General features: G+C 44.4%; 1 protein-coding gene across 4 annotated transcripts in view; it reads left to right on the forward strand.

Annotated features, from left to right (window-relative positions):
* Positions 1–24,081, forward strand: part of dlc1 (DLC1 Rho GTPase activating protein) — a 66,967-nt gene that overhangs the window by 24,635 nt on the left and 18,251 nt on the right. Inside the window, exon 1 of one of the 4 annotated variants that reach the window (XM_037472805.2) lies at positions 4,713–5,012. The exons of 2 other annotated variants lie outside the window; for them this stretch is intronic. In XM_037472805.2, coding sequence (XP_037328702.2) covers positions 4,883–5,012 — 130 coding nt within the window. In that variant the 5' untranslated portion in view covers positions 4,713–4,882. Of the gene's footprint in view, positions 1–4,712; positions 5,013–22,041; positions 22,384–24,081 lie in introns of those variants that run through there. One more of the 4 variants, XM_037472807.2, reaches the window with a different exon arrangement.

Genomic DNA, 24,081 nt, shown 5'->3' on the forward strand with positions numbered 1-24,081 from the left:
CGGAAGGGCGATGGCACAGCGTAGGCCACGCCTACCATCTGGAGACGGTTCGGCCCCGCCGTGCAAAGGTTTGCTGCGTGAAGGCGCCTCTCGGCGGGTGGGCACGGTCGATGAGATGATATGAGGGGAGATGTTTTTTTTTTCTTTTTTCATCAAACTCACTGAAATGGGATTTAAGGAAGGCCCAAAATAAATCTGCGTAGTGCTGTCAGTATTAGTTACTGCTATTTTCAAGCATTAATCAACTCTTGAGACGAAGACCCATTAGAATCTTTTTATTTTCACTTTCATTGTATGACATAAATAAGAGTGAATGTGTTTCACATTATGACTGGTATTGTCTGCGTGATTTTTGAAATTGTACACAGGTCATTTACTTGCTAGGCCTCTCAATATCTCCCTCCTCTAAAACCATGGCCGTTGATATTGAGCAAATCTAAAAATGATTTGTTTTGCAAAAGAATATTTTGAGAAAGACGACACAAATCCATTCATCATTCAGTTTAGTGTTTACTGTGGTATGAGGTTGATTCGCATGGACACAGTCATCCAGCTTATCTTCAGAGGCAGCTTGTTTAGCAGTGAAACCTCACATCCTCTGATACAGGAAGCTAACAGGTTTACCTTGTGTGAGTGAAGGACGGACACGGACAGATTAAGAGGCAAGAGAGGAGAGGTTTGCAAATCAAATTGAAATGCTCTAAGATTACCATCTATTTAGTTTATTTGAAAAGGCTCTCGTTTTTCACTCTGCAGTCTCATTCTGGTTTACATCTTTCCTACATTTTCTCAATAATTTACTACCAAGCAGTTGGCCCATTGGTTGCCCACTTCTCCTCTTATTGAGCAGGCTATGTATGGTGGTTGAAGGTTGCTAGCGTAATGTATTCAGCAAAAGGAGCTTCAGGACGGGATTAATGGGATGAAAGCAGCCCCTGTGAGGTGAGCGATTCTCTGTGTCACCCTTATAACAGTCTGACAGTAACAGTCTTTTTTCCACGTGGCCATAGCCTCGTAGTCTCCAGCGCTAAGTTGTAGGGGGAGGAAAGACTAACTGGGGAAAGAGGAAGTGGTTTAGCACCCGGAGTGGAGTCCTGTAACGAGGCAACACTCTGACATTTAGGAGTTGCTGCTTCCTGTGAATAACCCGCCTCATCATTTCTGTCTGCTTCTCCTTTTGGTTTCCTTCTCTCTTTTCGTCCATCGCTTCTATTCTAGTCCCAATCCTTCCCTTCTTGGAAATCCTGGGACAAGTACATGTGTGACTAGTATTTAAAGTTGATTCTTTAAACGCAGCTGTTTCTTTTAACTGTTCCAATAAACAAAATGACACCTGACCTAAGTGTTGACCTCTGGGGATTCCAGTATTTATTCACATGTTATTATGCAGTTTGAAAAGTCCCTTCATGCATCCAATTGACCGTTGAAAATGGAGACAACACCACTCAGTGTAAAACAGGATCACGGAATAACATAGATTGATAGAATAAGTAAGTAATATGTCTTGTGTTTAATATTACACAAGAAAATATTAATTTGATTGTGAGCCGTAGCTGCTATTATTGACGGACTTGGTTAAACAGAAAAGTCCTTTCAGACACACGGGTTCTGAGAATCCCTTGAACCACAGATCTGGTGATTGACCTTTATGATAACAACACAGTCCTCGACAAATGTCCATCCAAACCCTGTCTGACAGTGGAAAGCGTCACAGTGGATCCGTTTAGCATTCATACGGAATGACTCGCCTTCCTCGTTCGTGCTACTTCCTACTTGTTTAGACCCTGCAGCAACATGCCCCTTGAGGACATGGCTCTCATCCGAGAAGGAGCTTTGACTGATGCAATGGAGCTGGCTTTGCCTACAGCCGACGGGAACAGCGCATGTCTGAAGTTTTTCTTTTGCCGTTACTTGGTCCTTCTCTCGTGTCGTCGCCTTAGCTCACTATTAGCCGCCCCTCCGCACTCAGTGCGGGAGTTGCTGTGCTTGTGCAAGGTCACATTCCTGGCCTCCCCCGTCAGTCTACGCCAGCCTCAACACCTCCCCCCAATCAGCACCTCCTCTCCCCTCCCATTTGACACACTTCCTGTGTAGTGACTGGTACTGTACTGTAACGGTTCATCCCTTTAATGTTTCACACTTCCACGCTGTGAAAACATCTGCAATTGAACTGCTCCTCTAACACTTTATGCTCGATCTTAGTCAAAGATGAATATCTTTTGGAGACAATATTTTGGAGTTTTAACAAGTTTGACCTTTTAGACGTCATTTTGTTGTTGCCTTTCTGCTCTTAGACTTAATGTTAACCAATCTTGAAAATATGTACCGCTCTTGCAATTTTCCTTTTGAAAAAAAAACATAACGTATATTACTCATCTCTGTCGTATCACCGATTTGTTTTGAGTGAAAGGCTCAGAAACCTCTTTTCTCCTTTGTGAGTTTTAAGACTTCTTTCTTTGGGAATCCATCCCTATGGCGATGGTGCTCTGAACAGGAAACCACGGCATCAAGGGGATTTACAACAGGAAGTCAGTCAGCTTGCTCCGTTCCCAGTTACAAAAAAAAAAGGTTTGCACCATTCCAAAGCAAGCTCCCTTAGGAGACCTTGTGTCGTTGTTACTCCAGCCTTATTGTTCCACAGACTAGGGATCAGACGAGGGAGTGTTTGCTTGATAGCTGAGTAGGACCTCGAGCCGAGGGTCACATCAAAGGGACTCGCACACAATTACAGTCACCCTCGGGCACATCCACACACTCGCGCTTCGGCGTACCCATTTTTGGCCGCGCTGCCAAGAGGATGGTGTATTGTTTTTCACAGACATTTCGATAATAGACTCTCACACACTGTGTATATGTTGCGTTTGAAGTCCACCCAGAACAACATTTTTCCCCTCCGCTGAACTCATTTCTCGGGCCAGTGTGTTGGCAGGTAACCCTCTCTTGCCTCTGCTCCATGGAGTTAGATGTAGGTGCACACTCCTGGCACGCCACACACACACACACACACACACACACAGGTTTGACAGAGGGGGCATTTGGCAAGACTCTGCTTCCTGAGGTATGAGAACTCCATTGTTTTTCCATCTCCGCCCCCTCTGCCCCCACCCTTCAGGACCTTTTCCCTCACATCCAGGTTACAGCCTGCGCATTGCCCCCTTATCACAGGTATACCAGAGAGACAGAGAGGGAAAGTACGCTTGCTAACCCAGATGCACGAAAGCCATAGTGGGATTCAGATTTGGTGTCAGTCGAGCAAGTGCGTGAGCGAGGACGCCGAAGAGGTGATCCTTCTAATGCACGTTTGTTTTTCTGCATCCCCTCTTAATCCTCATTTACAACATTTTTAAGGAGGTCATTTCTGCAGAAGTGCAGGCCAGACGGCTGTGAAAAGACAAAAGACGCGGGAATCCAACCTTTATCAGGCCAAGCAAACTTGCGAGGTCATAAAGTAAATTGGCCGTGATGCGCACAATGCTATCAGCAGGCTGCAATAAGCCAATGCTGGGTACATTACCTTCACTTGCTGGAGCAATCAGCACGATTGGCTGACTTTTATAAGTGTGAGCTTAGTGTGGAATGTAATGGAGGGTAGTCTGAATGGTCGCTATTAGTACTCACAACTACACGCACATATGAGCTCATTCACTCAGGTGAGTACCAGGAGTACTTTCCATAGAAGCACATGCATGAAATAATTGTTTTCAGAAATTACCTGAAAAGTAATAAACTTATACCTGATCGAAAGACAGATTTCTCTTTTTATCTTCACAGTGCAAACAGCCCCATCAGCTTTTCAGTTGATCCCAGAGTTGCGTTTTTTCACCCGTCACGTAGGCAATGACTAAGCTGCTCCACAGACCCCGGAGAGTTGCACTTGCCTAATAGAAGCTAAATCAGCATTATCCGATCAACTCGGCAGCAGTCTAAGTAGTGGATTCCATTGTGTTGTTTTTGTCCATTTCTGGGGCTTAAGTTTGTTACATCATGTTCGCAGTACATATCTGTTACCCAATAACTAATGGGATGTACTTTGTGAGTGTGAGTGTGTGTTCGTTTGTGTGCGCTGCACATTACAGTCCAGTCCTATCAAGTGTTGGATGCCGGAAAATAATGATTGACTAGAGGGAATAACAGAGAAAGCAGCAGCAAGAGCACAGTTTGGGGATTCCCTCAAAAATGTTTTACCATCAATCATTTTGGGATTGATTTCACTTCCTGTTTTTCGGTTTCAGTTTTGTTATGTCTTTGGCTGTTTGTGCTTGTTATGAAGAAACATCTATGAAGATGCTTGGGAAAATTGGTCACATAACTGGCTTTGAAGCTCCCTGTGTCTAGACAGCGTGAGACAGATGAGAGCAGGGAGGTGATAAAGAAGAGAGACAAAAAATATATATAGGAAGTGGAAATGAAGACGGCGTTCGTGACTATAAACCACTCAGATATTCTCATAGAGTGATGGAGCCTGTGTCGGTAAGCACTCTCACTCACACACACACACACACACACACACACGCACACACACACACTGGCAGAATAGAATATGAGAGTATTGCAGGCACAGGGTGGATGTGTCCCGGCACTTACTGCACTGATGCTGACTGCAGCAGACGGGAGTGTACAGTCCTGAAAGAACAGAGTGGAGAGAGAGAGAGAGAGAGAGAGAGAGGCAGAACCTGCACGGGTACGGAGGACAGAACAGATCCAGTTGGAGGGAGGAACTTGTCACAATTGAATGCTTAGACATCGATATTCGAGCAAGCTTAAAAATAGGAACAGTGGGGAAAAGAAGTGAGATAAAAATGGCACAAACGCTCAATACGCCATCCGATCAGTGACAGGAACAGGTGTACAAACAGGGTCCGAATTGGAGACATTTGGGTGGATGCTAGACGGCATGTCTCGCTCTATGAGGCTGCTGCTACTGCAGAAGTCCTTCAGCGATCACATCAGGTCCTCCACCTCCAGAGCCCTCGACAGGCTGAGCAAGCCCGCTCGAGAGAGTCAACTAGCGGGTGAGTGGCAGTCGTGTGTATGTTTACAGTTGTGCAGCACATCCACGTCTTTCGTTGCCTCTTTTTTGTGCATTATTGTGTGCAAATGCATATGATTTGACCCAGAACATGCATTTTGTAATTCACTCCGAGCACGTGGAGTTTCACATTAACAAGCTAAAGAGCGGGGTGGAGAAACTGCCGTGTCATCATCTGAGAGAAAAGGCGAGATACGCTGCAAGGCTTCTGCAAAAGGGAAGCGTTTTTCTTGATTAACGGATCAATAGAGAGCATTTTATGGATGTGTGGGGACGATGCAGCTCAAAGGAACACACACACAGACTAGTTCAGGTTTTTTAAGATAATCTCACTCATGTTTGTGTCACATTTAGGTTATTCTTTTTGTCTCTATACATTTCTGTGTAGGTCTCCTACCTGAATAAGCCAAAGTGTGTCAAAAAAACTGGTTCCTGCCCATGTATAACTGATGAGCTTCTCGTACACACGCAGGACTGAGTGCCTTAGAATAGACTTCCAACTCCCTGGCAAGCTTGCTTTTAAATAATACAGATCTCTATCGTGTAAGAGCAGCAGCAAAGAAAATGGATTAACCAAGCCGCTCTTGCAGAATGTTGGCCGCAGATGCTCTAATGTCCGATACAGGCTCAGGGCGCTTCAAAGTGTTTTTTTTTTTGTTTTTTTTTAGAGAGGTGTGATCATCTTTCAGGGTCCCGAGTGACGTGGCATTTGGCCACATCATGTTTTAAAAATCTCCCCCCAGCTCAGTGAAGGTGTCGGTGTGCTGGTTTGAAGAGGTAAACCAGTTTTCCCACAGAAACCCGGAGGTCAGTGACCTGTGGCCTGATCGCTCCATTGAAGTAGAGAGCACCAGGTGATAAATGTCCTTCAGGATGTTTCAGGCCGTTGCTACATAGCCTACTGTGACACATGAAAAAGGAAAGAGTCAAAGAATTATGACAGGATCTAATCTAATTACGGCTCTCCTGTCGCTAATTGAACTTCTTTTCATTTGCTCTCTTTCTTCACTATGTAGGAAGAATGTTGTGGGTTTAACAGGAAATGCATCTGTTACCCATTATGACTGTGTGTGAATTCATGCGTGTGTCGCTGGCCACAAAGTGCAAGAAGAAGAAAGCTGATGGCGTTCTTAGTGTTATGCCTTCAACCTAAAAACTAAAACTAAATCAGCAAAAGGCTTCTAGTGTAGTTTTTGCTTTTGATTATAAATCTTAAACAACAACTCTGCACTTCAACACTTCTGTCTAACACCGGGAAATTAACTCTAAGAATTCTAACGTGTTGTTTGGCACCAGATAAAAACTATTCCAGACCTTTTTTAATGTGCTGACCAACTAGCAGTCCATGTTCTTTGTGCTATAGCACATGGTGTGGACATGAATGCGGCGTGTGATCCTTGATGAAGCAGCCGGGGCAGGCTCTCAAGGACTGTGCGTCAGCTCTGTGCAGCATCACCCTGAACATCCATTAGCCCGGTTGATATTTCCCACCTGTGTCGCCCCAATGATCACATCACATAATTAAGGATGTTTACAGCTGAAGGGGGAAAAGGGGAGGAGTATCCACTGGGAAGACCTCAGTCTTTGTCCGTATTGGAGACGTCATCAAAATGATCCCTTAAATCACCCCCCCCCCCCCCCCCTTTATTTTTTAGACCGATCAACTTGAGTCATTGACGATGTACGAATGGAACTTTTAATTCCGACAAACAAAGTCCGTCACAGATACTGCGCAGTAGTTCTGTGAGTTACCATGGAAACTCCTGCTGCAAACAGTAACGCCCACAGAACGCGGCTGGATTCAATGTTTCCCAACTTAAAAAAAAAAAAAGATGAATAAAGTGACCTATTGATTCGTAGGAGGCATTGACATTTTGACTTGGAGAAGAAGAAGAAGAGGAAGAGGAAGAGGAAGAAGAAGAAGAAGCGTATCACAGTCTGGAATGAGTGGCATGCCCTTTGGTAGGTCAAAGGGCATCTAGAATCAGTGCAGATATCTAGACAGAAAGAGGCCAACAAACTAATCTGTCATCATAACTGCCGGCAGAACCTTTCCCTTAGTCCATTCAACTTTTTTGTCCAATAGATTTCCGGTTAGCGTGTTTGAACTGGGCTCTGAATTTTTGTTTATTGGGGGTAATCCAACATTATGAAGATACAAATAATACAAATACAAATAATCAATTATTAGCCCAACAATGGTCAAATGAATGGCAATGCTCATGCAGTTATTTATTTCCATGATATAATATGACAATAAACTGACATCTGTTTTTAACAGTCAGAGTCACAGCACTAAGAGGTAACTGCTTAATTATTCATTTAATGTCACTGACCATGTACTCAACCTCCACCAGCGCTAAAAGGTTCCTGGTGACCTGGATGTTGTGTAACAGTCTCTCTAAATGTCCTGATTTTACACCCAAAGAGTTCCATGTTTAATGGAGTGCTACCTCTGAAGGATTTTGATGTGATGCAATCATGAATGGCATCAAGGTGGAGGTTATTTCTGCTCCCTGTATCCACGCCGTTGGCTGATGACGTCTAATTAGTTCAGCGTAATGCCTCCGTCTAATGCTATTGCATAACAGCCCTTTTTGTCAATCATTTCTTTTTCCAAGCTCGTGTGAGGTAATAGGCCTATTAGGTTGGGTTAATTAATCTTTGCTGAGAATGTTTTTGAACATTTCTAGATATTATGTAAGATCATATAGGCTTTAGCTCAACAGAGATACAAACGCGTTTATTGTTTTTTGTTCCCACTGATTGAGAAAAGCTGTAGTCGCAGGAGATAATGAAATGTTCTTTGGCTTAAGAATGTGTGATGTATTTTCTATCTTGCGGTTTTGCTCTTGAGGAATGTCAGATGAGTGGGAACACGCATACAGCTGCTGCATCACCTCTGCCATCAGTGTACAAATGAATGAAAACAGCGGATGTAGAGTACAGCTCGAGTATTTAACATGCGTTGAGTTACTGAGTTTGGATAGAGTTTCCCTTAACGTTGATTAAATGGACTTCCACTTGGTATCAGCAGTTAATGCAATCAGAATTGTCCCGGCTGGGATTTCTGAACCCGAGCAGTGCAGTTCACTTTCTTAAAAAGGCTGTAAGTCCAGTTGGCCTCTGCCAAGAGGAAACAAGGCACGGTGCGCCGTTTGTTAAATTCAGCCGTATGGGTTTCGCTATGAACTTTTGAAGTGTTTGCAAGTTCACGTGTAATGCTGAGCAGTTTGTAAGAAATGATTCCTCAACAGAGTTAATATATAGTAAATATTAAGTATAAGAAAGAATGAGGCAGGTCTCTGTATTAATTTACTTTACTAAAATGGCTATCCTTAAGTGCCAGTGTTTGAGTGCGAGTGTGTCCCCACTTGTGCGTGACTGTGTTATTGTTAAGTGGCAAGGAGGCTTTTGTAGTGGGGCTTAAGTGTAGGCCGGTGGGAGGCCCACAGACGTGTTCCGGTCTACTCAAGCCCTGCCTTCCACTAAACCACACAGATGTCTCGGGGGCCTATTGTGGCGCTGCAGAACTCTACAGGGACCCAGTGGGGCCATTTCACGCCTCAAGGATTGCCAAAGAGGAAGTCAAAAAGGGCGCACCGCTGCGACATCAGTGGAGATCCATTTGAATGAAACGCAACAGGCAACCATGTAACAAATTACCTTCAACGAGATACTTTCAGCGCAACAATGAACCAAGCTTCAGGTAGGACTAGACAAAAACACATCACGAGATGAATTTTCTTGTTGCCAAGTGTTGTTTCAGTCTGCCTTCTGAAAGTCGAGCTGCTCTATTTGTGGGTCTATAAATAGCACGTGCTTATTATTTTATAAAGGGAAATGAACCTCTCCACTCTCTATTTTTATGCCAGCGTCCCATCCCAGCTGGATGTGAAAAAGTAGGTTAACGTCTCTTTTTTTTTTCCTGTCATCTTTGCTCATCCCTGAGATCCAAGCCCGATGTGTGTCTCATGAGTGAAGCCGGCACACTTTACCTCCTTTAAAGGGTCATGAGGTGTGTGAATTACATTACATGTCGTTTAGCTGACGCTTCTATCCAAAGCGACTTACATTGAATTGTAACCCATGGCTTACCTTTGGCTGGAGAGCAATTGGGGGTTGGGTGTCTTGCTCAGGGACACTTCGACGTGGCACACGGGGCAGCCGGGATTTGAACCGTCACACTACTCCATGCGCTGCCATTCCCCAGAGCATATGATTCAGAGCATACCTAAAAGCATGCGCAGACTGTTCTACTGTCGAAGCATGTGTATGTGTGCACTGTACGATCGCACTCAAGCTTGACCAGACATGACTATTGGACATGTGCCAAGGACATTCTGTGTTTTTTATTGACTACCTCATCATCCATCTTTTCCTTCACCCAGCACTTGACTTTAAAAGCATGTCAGTCTGTGATGTAGTCACCGTGACTTGTTACTGTGAGGACTACATTTTGAAGACCTCGAGTTCAGCGCAGGTGGCGTCCTCCGGCTCTGAAGGGGGAAGCGAATGTGGAAGTACCTTAAACTTAAACTTCTATCCGACGGTCTTTAGCCAGTTTTTTGTCATCGGAGCAGAAGCTGTTCCTCATCTTCATACGTCCATCTGGATAAAAACGACAAGCTCCACTAAATAGCTTCTTCTTTTTTCCCGAGTTTGTTTCTATTGACCATTAGAGAGTAAATGTACTCCAAATCTCTCTCTTCATTTATAAAAAGTCTAAAATCTAAAACTTTATATAAAACATTTTAGGACTAAATTCACCGTTGGCATCAGGCGAGATGTCATTCATTGTTTTTTCAAGGGTGTATTTTGAGAAGCATTCTCTATTGAGATATCTTAACTTTGCCGTCTCTGAAACTCATTTCTATTCTGTTCAAAACCAATTTGTCGATTTTCACCATCCAATTTAACAGGGACGTTTTCAGGCAGATGTCTTTGTGCATTATGAATCTTCCCTCCAGCAGGACCTGTTTGCAAGTGAGTGCATAAAGCATCCTGAACGGCATTGCGCAACAACATCTGACTTAGGGGTTCAATTAAAGGCATTCATTTTCTATGATTACAATTCTAAAGTAGGTGTTTGCCTAATCATTTGTATTATTATTATTTGTAAAAAATAAATTCCACAACACTAGGTATGTTATGCATGTTTGTAATCCCTCTGGGATTGTCCATGAGAGCCAACGCTCCACTTGGCCTAATTCGAACAAACTGTGTACTCTGCATGTATCTAGGTGTGTGGAAGAATATAAAAAAAAACAAAGCAGCTATTCGTGGATATATTTGCACTCCAAAACGTTTGTCTTTTTAGTAACACATTATTTTGATCAGTAGATGAAGAGTATTGTAAGCCTGAGTCTGAGTGTTTGCTATCTGACAGACTTCGTGTTCGTTTATTGACTTAAACTTCTGTAAATATGTTTTTATTGCCGTGAGTATTTTTCTCTCATTTTGTAAAAACCCATCAGCCTCTGAGACTGCGCTTTAGCTCATTTAGATGAGTGATGGGACGCTTTAGTGTTTCACCTCAAGCAGAAATGTAAGTGGATGTTTCAGCATAACATATAAGACTACATCACCAACAAAATGATTGACATTATTGTTTTGTCTCTATATATTTGATTCCAGAAACCACAGCATGGATACAGATTATATCATCTCTGATCCAGGGCCTTTGCGTTGGTGAACCATATCGGCCGTTTCCCGTTGATCAGACACGCCGTGCTTATTCTGACGGACTTTTCCTGCAGCCACCGGCAGCTCACGCTGCCCGACATGTCGGCGTGTGAGGATGAACACTGCAGAGATGTTTGTGATTGAATTAGAGTCCTTCAACGCTGTTCCCGTTCAGTGATTTAAAGCCCTCTTGTTTATGCCCCTGTGCACTCACAAGGCTGCTTGTTTCGAAGGCTGTGGAATGTTTTCCTAAACCCGGTGACTCCAGCGAGCGCACGGCATACGTGTTTACTCTGCTCGCTCTGCCTCGCAGTATTTTCTCGCTTTCTCTTTTCAACACGTGAACCCGATGAATGACTCTTTTGACTTTCTAATCATGAGACCCCTCTCTGTTTCATGGAGCATCTGATTTGTTCCGTCTTTAGTCGTTAACGTTGAAGAGATGGACCGTGATGTGCTCTTTTTCATGATTTTTTTTATTATATTCATATGTTATAGTGAGAGCACTATTAATGGCCTATTCTCCTGCCCCATCATCAAGTGGAACATCTACCACTTTTCAGCAAGTACACGAGTAGCCCACTTGATACACACTTGACTTCTCACTGACCCATGCGCTGCCCGCGCTTTCTGCTCGGCGGCTGGAAGACAGCGTGCTTATTCAGCACAGAACTCCCTGACTGAATCCTCCAGATAGGGCTGAGCTGGGACAACGGGTGCCCTTCCACGCTGTAGGGAAAGGAGGAGCAGTTCCTCGTAGTGCTGACACTCTCAGAACTCCTGACTTGGCAAAGCGCTGGATTCCAAAAGTAGTGTGCACAAATATTTGCACACATGTGTGGAATTCGCTCCTGCCTCGGCACTCAAGAATGTCTGATTTCACACGGCTGTCCTTCAGGGACGTCCACTCCTACACCTCTCCTCCTCCTCCCTCCGTCGGCCCAAATGCTGTGAGGGCTGGCGGAGACCGAGTCTCCATGTCCTCCTCCCAGTGCAACACGTTGGTGGTTCAGCGTTTGAAGACAGTCATGGACTGTAGATGAGGAAAATAAATGTCCTCAAAGTCCCGATGTATCAGGACCTTAACGGAAAATTCTGAGAACAATTAACGGAATATGGTCAATATTCCCAGATGTAAAACCTTTTATGAGTTTGGGACCATCGCACGTCCCTCCTCACCTGTTAGGAATGATGGAAGATCGGGGGGGGGGTTGAAGACTTGTGAGAGAAGAGGAAGATGATGACGTGACAGCTCTTCACTGGCCGTTAGTGGTAAAACGGCCACATTCCAGAAGAATCTTTTCCAGATGGGTTCTTACTACAAGTTTTAGTGCCCCATTAAAATAGTCTCATCTCTGGGGACTGAACTGCCTCCTGGGTGCCTGATCGCATGGTATGGTGTTTGTTTACTCTGCAGTGGGCCTTCATTTCCTGTGTGTCTGCTGCTTTTTTGTGGCTCTAGCGGGTCTCAGTGGGTTATCCATCTTTAATTTACTCAATCTGCGGGGCATTTTTCAGCTAATCCTATTGTTGTCATTATTGGTATTATTGACCCCCTCAAATGCTGTTGATTGGGGGGCCCTTTCTTACAATTCTGTGACTCGTGATGGACTCTTCTGCTTTGTCTGTTCAGTGACTGAGAATTCATTGGAATGACACTGATCTCAAAATCACATCCAACATGCTAACGCACTTTTCCCATTGTACTTTAGACTATTACAGAAAAAGGCAGCACTGCTAAGTGGCCCATCTCCTTAGTGACCCCTTCTTACTTGCATTGTCCTCCAGGCATTTGATAGATGGGATGAAGAATGTTGGAAATGTTCATGACTTGCAACTCTTTGCTGAAAATGTAATTGTGGATCTAGATAACAAAATGTGAGCCATTACGAGGATTTTCTGATGACCAGTAAATCGGAATTTGGTTGATTTGAAGTCTGGAATAATACCATGAAAAATGCATCAGCTGTTCTGGTGAACCTTTACGGCTTCACTCGGCACCTGCTAAGCCTCTGGGAGGCTTTTTCTCAAAGGTAAAGCAACATTTCCATCATTGACTTCCACTGAATGACACAAAGTTCCTCCAGTGGTAAATACACTGAAGATGTGTGTTTTGCCATTTCATCGAGTCACCAGACGATTGGCTGGCCTGCTGCTGACCTGCCCAAACGTCTTTTTGTGTCTTGTTGCCTGCTCATCCCAACTGAGACCTGCAAGGAGCTTAAAGATACTCTCCCTTTAGACTGAGCATCCCACTTAATGCCCCTTTCCTCCCTCTGATCGAGGGGTGTTGCCTGTGACCCTTCACCTTTTAGTCACTCAGGGATCGTAACCTCTTTCCCACCATGAATGGGTGAACACTAGGCCACTAGCTGAGTATTGTCACCCTCCATGTCCTGGCCAACCTCCACTTTAACACCCTACAGCTGGTAATAATACAAGCAACCGAGCGCTTAACATTACCATGTTGGATAAGTGGCACTTTGACAACTTAATGTCTTTCTGTGTGTGTGTGTGTGTGTGTGGTTGAGGTTGGGGGTCAGTCAACATGTCCAGCATTTCTTAGACTAAATACCCTGACAGGCCACAAAGCCATCTGCTAACAATATTTTTCATTCAGCGGTTGTTAAACAAAGCGTCAGGTTTGTAATGTCCTGAACAAGGCATTTTGGGAATGTTATGAAAATGAAGCTTTGTTTGATTTTGCCCGAGGTGACGTCCGACCTCTGTTTTTTTTTCTTAAAGAGATTCCTGTGTGGGTGTGTTTGTGTGTGTGTGTGTGTGTGTGTGTCCCTTTTTCAAATAGCTTTTATTTCAAACTTAGTGAATGGCAAACATGTTGTTGTTTTTCGTCGTTGCCTGTCATTCATCAGGGTCAACGTAGCTGTCATGTGAACCACTTGAGCCGCTCTTACCGAAATCCATGCGCTGAAACCTGAGCTACAAATGCCGGCTGTTTCCTGAGCATGACTGTTTTGGTGGTCGAGTTCAAAACCTGTGGGGGGGATTAAGCCCAAAAAACAGTCCACTGTAACTCAGCCGCCTCGCATCTGAAATTGCAATTACCTTATAGCCATTAGTACTAAAAGCCAGGAGGCAAAGGGAGGTTTTCCCTTGTTTTTTTATTGTTGTTAAGGACTGAAATGTTTATTTGCCTTAGAGAATGATGTGGTTTGATCTTTTGGTGGCCATACTCTCACAGCACTGGTTAGGTTTGGTAATTTACAGTCACTTACAATTCAACATTTATACAATAAAATTCTTAGCCAACTTAGCGTTGCATCTCCAAGGGTGGCAATGGTTTGTTGATGAATTGGTATTAAATCATGTTCATGGTGCCCTGAATTTTACCTTGTGCCCCCATTAGGGTACGTTTTTAACTTATTCTGTAAAATATTAAATATAAACATCTATGGATAGTTGCAAAATACCTCCAATGCTAAAGGCACTTTTATGTTTAGTGCCAAGGATAAAACATTACCATGCTGACATACTGAAAATAGATCATTTCGATATCTGATTTATTTAAATAAAGTAGTAGCATCTCAACATTGTCATTGTGGTTCTGTGTTTAGCATAATGATGTTAGCATTTAGCTCGAATGACCATTTTGCCTTCCTACCTCATTGAGCTGAAACATGTGCTCCCACGGCACTTTAACTTTATAGTGGCCTGGTCCACTGCTGCTCCTCATATCTGCAACATAATAATGTATTCTCATGCATGTTAGTTTGAACCATTAGACTGTAGAAAGTAACATTACCCACTTATGCTTGTATCTCTCCTGCTTTTAAGTTTCCCTCTTCCTTCGCTCCTGGAAAGATGGGAAGACTGGGTAAACAGGGTCAGGGTGAGAGCCAGAGCGCAATCTTTTGGGCAAATGGAGCCTCTGTCACTTTCCTGCCAACCTGCAGCTGGACAGTATTAGACCCCCTCCGTTTCCCAGCAGTTGAGCTATCATCCCCCAGGGGTCGATGAGGACAGGAGGGATGAGGGGGGGGGGGGGGGGGAGGCAGGGGTCTGACTGCGGCTCCTGTTCATCACCGAGACTCGTCACCCCTCAAACACATCAGTGCTGTCCATTAGCTCCAAAAGTAAATAAACTATCCGTGTCTATGTGGAGGACATGGCTGAAATCGTGGGTGAACGAAGGTTCAAGGCAACAACAAAAAAATAAGTTAGAGACATTTAAGCTTTTATACAATTATTATAGATGCTTTGGAAGTAAACACAAGAAAAAAAATTGAATTTTATGAAAAATAAGGAATGGATGAATGGGTCACAGTCCATTCATAACAAGTTTCGGGTCCACTGCATACTGACAAGGATGCTGCCTTCTCCTTAGACAGCTAAACGCTTTCCACTGTCTATTTTTATTTGGCTAAATACACCAGATTCCTTAGATTCCTGCACAGGGGATTTGGGTCAGCTATGCACAAAGACAAACATTTAGACGCTCCAACTGAAGTAGAGCCTTTCATAACTAAATCAAAAAACCTTGCTTGTTGGTCGGCTACCTTTAAATATGTGTAAAGCGCGCAATTACACCCATGTACATATATAAGTTAGCTCAGACACACACAAAGAGCTACCTCTTAACTAAATCAACTCAATTCCTGCATATGCTATGCATTTGCCTTTTGAGTGCCATGTCAATCTCTAGCTAAGTAGGTCAGGGTTGTCACATGAGGAATGCCCACCGGCTGATGTCCGTCTTCCTACTGCAGCTTGCTGCCCATGAGCTGCAGGACAGAAAAGGGTTTTACTTTAAGGGAAAGTAGTCATTGGAAGTACACCTGCACTAGGTGTTTTTGCCTATATGAAATGGATTTAATGGTAATGTTTGGTTTTCCCATAGGATTTTTTAATGGGTTGTCTTTTCTTTATCTCCTCTCTCTTTGATCTACATTAGCACTATCTCCTATCTTCTCAAAAAACGGCACATGACACAGGAGCTGGAAGGACTCACTCCGAAATTCAAACCTGGTCAATGCACTTTTGCAAAGGAGCCTCCGGATCAGGGATAATCTCCCTACTGAATCTGGTTTGTGTTTGTCATGACAGTCTAGATGTCTGCATGGTGTGTCACGTGACTCGTCGGAGGTCAGGGTTCATAGGGTGTCACGGGTCAGGACAGACTAAAGCATCAACTTCCTTACTGGCCGATACTGCAAAGAGGAAGAACGGACATATGGTACTTTGGAATTTGGTCTTTGCTGCACATTTCTGGGACCACATGACAAAAATCAAAAACAGGAAAGAAAATAGAAAAAGAAGATAGTTCTACACTTTCTATTGTCAACAGTGTTATTGGACACCTTAGTATGGATGTTCATGTATAGGACACACAGGCATATTTTTCGCAGATGGCCAGATACCGCTCACACAAACGGATACAAAACAGACATGCAACCAATTATTTCCCCCTGAAGTCAAATAGCCAACATCCATCTAATGCCACGGTGTAACTCATTCATACACGGTTATTGCTCCAGGGCTCCTCATCCCACTGCAACTTGGCAACCGGGCCCCCACTTGCAGATCCGCCTGCCTCTTTTATCCTAAACGGATGCTTTCAAATGGTTTTCTTTAATATTGGGCAACTATTGTAATTTCTGACAAAATTAACAGTTTCTATCATCTTAGGGGCCACTAAAACTACATTTCCCCCCCCCCCCCCCCAAAAACACTTAAATGTGTCCCTAATGTCGCAAAATTATCAATGAAGCCAAATGGGATACACAAGGCGCGGCCATCAGAGCAGGGAAGATGCCGTTGGCGAAGCACTCTAAAGTTCTTTTTTTATAATACCACATTATCTTTATCATCAAATCAGGCACTGCGGACCACTACATTATTATTGGAGTTTAACGTAAGTTCAGACAGGAAGCCTATCCTTCAAGGTTAAACACATAATCCTCCTTTAGTAATAGGATTTCCGCAAGCTAGCGACACATTCCCGCCGGTGTCCGCCTACGCCGGAGGCGTCACAAACGCGCGCGCCCAGCTGGTCAACAGCTGGCCGCTTCAGCCAATAGCGCAGAGCCACCACAGCATCGTTAGCTCATCCGTTTGTTGCCGTCTCTCTTCAAATGGGCCTCCTGCCCAACTCCGTCCGTCTTTGCAGATTCATCACTCCGTCAGCATCTCCAGCAACTCCTCAGAACCTCCAGGAGGATGTGGACCTCATCATCGGTTACAATGAATGTAAATGACCAAATCCTTCACTTGTCTCTCCTGATTGAAATGCACTTCACCATCAAACCTTTTGGGGTTTTAGCACTGAGATTTATGGAAATGATCAAAAAGCGTTTGCAATAAAAATGCAGCGGTTGGGATTAGAGCTGCACTATTACATTATTGGAAACTATTTGGATCATTGGCTTGAGTAATTATTTTATTCTCATCTGATCAGCTTTTTCTTTCCTTCGTCCTTCTCAGAAGTCTTTTTCCAACATTCGCCTTCTGGTTCTGCTCCTGCTCTGCCACCCCCCCCCCCCCCTCCCTCCAGAGCAAAGTATCACTAATGTGCTTTCCCCATGCATGACTAATAAGAAAAATATGAGCAATAATTTGGAGCTGTGTGTTCTTTTTCCGTGCTTCTTTATCTTCATCAGGACATGAGAGGGCAGCGGATCACTGGATTTCCTTGACATCCAGAGCTTCCTTTGTGAGCAAAGTTCTCAAAATACTTGAATTATCTATTTTTTCAAGCATTGAATAGAAACTGTTTCTGGTTGGCATACTTTATAACAGGCAGAGAGTACCTAGAGTCAATGTGTAGCATAGAATCACTAAGAGTGCCTAACCTTGCACGCATGTGTGTTTAACTCTACATGTTTTCATGTTCAGGAGTGTGTGTGTTTGTGTTAACCTACAGAGTGTTTGCTTTAGCCTTTACACATTTAGTGTTGGCCAATAATTCTCCCTGCCATTGACTGAAAGCCAAGGTTGAGCAGAAGCCACACATGGTAGAGCTTTACAGGGGAACAGTGATTGAACTCTTTTAACATGTCAGTCGTGCTCAAGGATTTACAGTCTGTGTAAAATCAAAGTACATTTATACCAGATCCTCACCACTAATAGTCAGAGTTGTTAGAAGTTTGCAACTAAATGTAAACCTGCTGTTTCTGATGTGTTGCATTGTGTATTCAGAACACAAAGGGACAGTCGAACCTGATTCTCCACCAACTCAAAGCTCCGACCGGTGGACATGGTCCGTATCGGACAGGGAAACCAAGTCGACTGATGTGAGAACTGAAGTTATCGTTTACATGAAAGAAACGAACATTTTGTCCTCGATTATGAGAGAGCTGTTTAGGATTCCACAGGGATCCATGCGGTGTCGTACCTTTGACTTACAGGCCCGAGACCTAAGTCTGTTAGATTGAATATGGAGTGGATCTGGTTGAGGTTTGGATAACAAGGTACTGAGCGGACCTGCAAAGACCCCTAAACTGGTTTTGTGGGAAATTATTAGTTTCCGAGGTAACAGCCAATAAAGGGTCAAAATAAACAGGGTCAATAAACTTTCAGACTTGGTTTAGATCATAAAATCCTGTGCGGACACACACAAGACCCTGGACCTCGGGAGCCCCTTTTCCCCTGCGCAATGCAAATATTCAGCAACCCTCCTTCAATGGTTCTTTTTTATCAGATTAGATTTTTGTACCATAATCTAGATAAACCTGTTACCGCTGTGGTTAACACGTAAAAACGAGTGTACAACACCGATCCATTGTTTGTGTGTGTGTGTGTGTGTCGGGCTCCTGCCTCTATTGTGATCGTGGTCAGTCCATCAAAGCCCGGAGAGGGTGTCGGCGAGGCATTTGGTGCGCTGTCTGCCTCACACTTCCTTTGTTTGTGTGTGTGCTGGTCCACGTCTCTGTCTCCTCGCACTTCCTCCTCGCCATTGTGTGGTATGGAAGCATATTATATCTCTTGCTCTCTAATCAGTGTCTTATTGGGCCGATCCCCGAGACCATGGATGAGCTATTTCTGGAGATTCCTGTTATGAAAAGACGATTACACCCCCCCTCCCCCCCGCCCCACTCTCCTCTCTCTCTCTCTCTCTCTCTCTCTCTCTTTGTGGAAGCATTTCTTTTTCATTTTCAGAGACAGTGGCTGTACCTTGAAGTCATATTTTCACACATATTTGATTGACAGTCGCGTGGTAATAGAGACATAAATGCATCCCTTGTTTTTTGATAACGTCACGGCTCACATTAATGTCACGGAAAGCGTCTCTATAGGGCCTTGTTCTCGGGACTTAAAATATATAAATAAATGAAATCCAATTGTAGCCATTCAAACTCTTACAGACACACCTAACATGGTCCTACCTGTTCCCGGATGGCCGGTATGACCTTTGCAGACCCATAATTTGGTTATCTCCTTTGTGGGCCTTTGTTGACCTGGCCTTGGGTGTTTGAGTGTGTTGGACTGACACGTCAATGCGCTGACCCTCACCTGGCCCTGCTCTTTGCCTTCGGGAACCCCAAGGCAAGCCCGGACGAGGGCTCTTCATGGGCGGGAAATCTTTCATCTTTTCTGTTGGTTTTTCTTTCTTTTTTTAAAAATCCAACCAGCTCTGTCTCAGTAAAATCTTTAAATCTCAGTTACACGTTTTAGTTCCCGCTTCACTTCCTCTATTTTCTTCTCTTAGCCCCTCCCTGTGCATCTCAGGGTCAAAGGTGACACTGTAATGTTAACAACCCACAACAGTAGCTTCACCCAACAACCCAGCAGCAACAAGTTAATGGGGCCTAGTTTCATTTTAGTGAAATCCAATTTTCCCTTGTGATAGGCGTGAAAGGTCTTCAGCTCTTTACAGGGAAACGATACATGTAATGCAGGCTTAATCCCTCGTGTCTGCCTGCTGTAACACTGATGCATCTCGTCGCTTCCTCTCTTTTTCGTCCAAAGCCCTAATTACACCTTTGTGTATTTGATCTGTATCTGAATCATAGGCCAAACAAGGGCATGACTGACGAGCTTTGGTGAATGAAAATTGTAGACACTAAAGAGACGCACTTATTCGCCCCAGAGCAATTGGCATCAGCAGCAGCAGGCTGCCAGTCTGATCTCTCACACCCTCGTCAACAATCGCTGGCATTTTTGCTTATTCGTTACCTCAAAAAAATCTGTATGGCACAAACGCCTTCAATCCTGCGCTGGATTTTTCATGCATCTCCGTCGATGGGTCCCGTCGGATTGTGGGTTTTGGTTGCAAGCCTCTGGGTGGTCGGGTTGTTGTGACTCAGGGATTCCGTCTTGTTTGGTAATCTCTTATATCCTCGTCTCTCTTCTCCCTCTCTTTGCTTTCTCTCTCGCTCTATCCTTTCCCTATCCCTCTCTGGGTTTCTCACACATACTAACAGACCATAATTATCTTTCTCCTTACCTTCAGGTTACAGAATTAGGATAAAGCCCCTCGGTTTAGCTCATAACATTGTTTTCCATTGACGCATTCTTTGATATATAACATACAGCCTATGTTTTAGTTGGATAAACTGAGCGGCAGCAAACATCAATATGGTGTCACATGTTTAATACTTGACATTTATCAACTATCAATTATCTAAAGTTTATATTGAACGTTTTTTTTCAGATTCATTGTGTTGACTATCTTTTTCAAGTTTTTCTCATTTGAATCAGAAAATCAAGAACCTTAGTTATTTCTTAGACTTGCATATGTTTCTGCAGAGCTGCTTGCGTTCTGTTGACATTGGCTTAACTTCTGTTTGGGTTCCCACAGACCCCATAGCTGTGCGTGTAGAATTAATAACTGCAAAATGTGCTAAATCAACCCATTTTCCTCTTCAGAAATAGAGCTCACAAAATGTGGAGATGATCATGATGCGCTGTTATTCCAATAACAGGAATCTAAACAGACTTACTTGGGATTTCTGAGGGTGGTGCTGAATAAAAAGTACTGTCAACACCAATTACATATGTAAAGCATAAAAAAAAAACATTCAACCAGCTTTTACTGCTGGTGCCTGGTACCAGGTGGAACATTTTTGTGAGAGCCTACGCTATGTGACATGTGATTTCGCTCACTTCAAAAGCTGGCAGGATCATTTCTTGGTGAATCACTCGCGACTCCTCGGTCAGCTGCGACCGCTGCGGCGGCCAAACGGACCTCACCTTTATCCTGCATCACCCCCCCCCCCCCCACCCACGTGGCCTTAAAGTTTGGGACGAAATGCACGCCTCTACAACGCGGTGACACGTCTGACTTTCCCTTTTTTGCACCACCTCAGTGTCACGGTGTTACCAAGGCAATAACACAAAGTTGGCTGATGCGAGAAGTTGCCCTCGATGAGGAGTTCTTGGAAAACTCTGGGGGGAAAATTTCTGAGGATAGAGGAGGACCGGCTGTGTTTTAAATAGAGCAATTATAAATGAGTAATGTGTTACCCGCACATGGGAATATCACATTTAAATCTGGAAAAAAAATATCACAGAGGTTTTGATCATTTTTCCTAGCCAATGAGGCATCCATTGTATATTTATTGAGATGGAAGATGGCAAAAACAGTGTATAGAAACTCAGGGGACATATTGAGTTATGATAAATAATAGTAAAAGGGATTCTATTAGCTTTATGTGTCAATGCTTCGCAACTGCACTGCTATTTGAATGGACACCATCAGGGCCCCCCGACAATCCGCGGCCAGGAATGAAGTGTGTTGTTATTCTTTTAGTCGAGCCGTGCGTGCTGCGCGTGCGCCAGGCGCGCCACGGAGAGGGGTTGGACTCAGGCCATTACCATACCTGCCACAGCACTCTTTTCACAGGGCCACTTGCGCTTTTCAGACTTAATCTCGTGTCACAAAGGAGCGTCGCTCAGTTGTCTCCAGTGGTTTCCAGTAAAATGCAAACTGGGCGACGGACCTCCGAGTCAATTACTGCCTTTTTAGGGGAGGTAGTTGAAGCCCAAATGACTCGAGGGGAGTCCCGGGGAGCAGGGCTTTCGATTTTACATGGGTAACGTTTGGTCAGTCAAATCGGTTAAAAATAATTAGTAGAAAATTATATATATGGATATAACAAAGTGGAAGATCAACAGATGTTAACGGCTTGAAGTGCCAAAAGAGAGACACGGAGTCACGGTGTAGTGACGTCACATTGAAGTCGTTTAGGATCACTTGAGGTTGTCCCGAGGGGGATCCGTGTGTCTCCGTGCTCTTTATCAGGTGGACAGCAGCGGGGGAGGGATGCTGTGTGTGTGTGTATGTGTGTGTGTGTGTGTGTGTGGGCGGGTGGGGGGCGGAGCCACGTTGGAGTCTCTTGAATCACACACACACACACACACTACCCTCCATTCACATTCCTGCCGGGGATCGCTTCACTCGGGGAATCGCCGGGTCGGAAGGATTTCGAACCATTGTGGAATTCCGTATAATTTGGGCCAAGTCAAACTTAAATAATAATAATAATACGAAATTTTTAAAAAAAGCAAACGAAAAAAAACAATGGATTTACTGTGCCGCGGTCAGAGGACTTTCGCAGCCGACTGCGTGGCCTGAGTCCGCTTTGCGCTGGATCTATCATGCGGGAGTAGAGCGGACTGCGGGCAGCCGGCCACTGTCGGGGCGCAGCCGGGAGTTCAGCGTGACGCTGGAGCTGGAGCGCGAGCTCGACGTCACAAAATGATACTAACGCGTAAGTCAATGTCCACGATTGACCCTCATTTCATTTTAAAAAAATCTCATTTATAAATGTATTCAATGAAGTTAAAGCCGCTTATTGAAGGGGTTTCCTGTCTTATCCGGGAGGTGTGCACTGTGGCCGGTCGCGGTTTTCCTGAGTCTCCAGTGTGGTTATTTTTAGTAACAATTAGTGTTACTTGAAGCCGCTGAAGGCTGGTTTGACTGTAACCCTTTAAGTATATCAGTCTTTAAGTCCACTTTAAGGCGCAGGCTGTCAGATAAGAAATCTCCCCGCTTTGCGCATAGCTGCGCGTCTCCAGCCTCCTCTCCCCGCAAAAAAAGAAAAAGAAAAAAGGATCCTTTTTACAACTTTTCCTATGTAGAAAAAGACCCACAAGAGAGCTTCCAGCTCGGTTTAAATTCCGCCTCGATAAAGAAACCTTGACCCGCCGTGTGGGCCAGAACCCGTCTCTAGAGATGTTCAGTAGTGGCCCCAAGTCCGCGAGACCCCTCATCTCAGTGCCTCCAGTTGGTTTAACAGCCTGTTGCCTTTTGCCCTGACTGCGACCTTTTGTCCAACACCAGTAGGGGGATATCAGGTGGACACCCAGCCACGATGATGATCATCATCATGATGATGATGATGATCATAGTTGAATGAACAACACCTTCAGGAACTGGTCATGTAGAGACCGCGTTAACACAAAGGCAGAAGGAGTAGTCCTGTTACAGAAATACTTCCATCTCTTTCATCTCTCTAATTCTGACCCTCGGGAATGGGACTGGATGTTTAGTAGATAGTTTTGTTGGTGGCAGAGCAAACGAAGGAAACTCACTTGACTGCATGTGAAACAGGAAGTGAGCTGGAGCCTTATCTGAAAGATTTACATCCATCTGGCTCACTGGTTCTTCGTGTCCTGTTTTTTAGTCTTTTCTTTTGCACTGACCGTCTGGCTGTTGAGGGTACCAGGCTTCGTCCTGGGATCTGATTGTGAATAGATATCTACCAGGGGGGGGGGGGGGTGTTGTAGGGAGGCAGGTAGTCTGTCATCTGGTTGTGGAAATGCAATGAATATGGCTGGTCACCTGATCCACAGCGAGGGCCCTCTGTGTGAGCATAAATCTGTCATCGGGGAGCACAGGGGACTGTGGGGTTAGCTCTGCTATGATCCATCTGGGCCAGCTGTGTGCTTGCATGCGTGTGAGTCCATGCCCGTCCATGTAACTGGAAAGGACCATCGGTGGTAGCCTCATTTTTCTTTTGTGTGTGTGTGTGTGTGTGTGTGTGTTTTTGTGTCAGCAGGGCATAGCCTGAGGCCAGCCAGATGGTGATAGGCCTGCCATCGTCTCACTTAGCTTACAGCCAGACCTTCTCGGCAAACACCAGCTGTCCCAACGGTGGAATCACAAAACATGACACCGTTTGGCCAGAAAAATCTGTTATTGCCCGTTTTTGCATTCCAGTAGAATACTGGAGGGATTGTACGTCCAGTTGTCCTGGTGCCATCATACAGATGCAAGCTGCTTTACTCGAAAGTGTCAGATCATGAATCAATCAGAAACGTGATCTTCATGTTCGTGGACACATGGAGAGTTTGTCCTTGTCCCCGTTGAGGCAGCATCCAGGCTCCTGGCTTTTGCTTGTTGTAGATTACAGTTGAGCCGCAGAGTCTAGCCTAGTTTATCACATCACCTGTCCAGACCCACCCTC

The sequence above is a fragment of the Pungitius pungitius genome, chromosome 9 (assembly GCF_949316345.1).
Source record: "Pungitius pungitius chromosome 9, fPunPun2.1, whole genome shotgun sequence".
In the NCBI taxonomy this organism is placed as follows: Eukaryota; Metazoa; Chordata; class Actinopteri; order Perciformes; family Gasterosteidae; genus Pungitius; species Pungitius pungitius.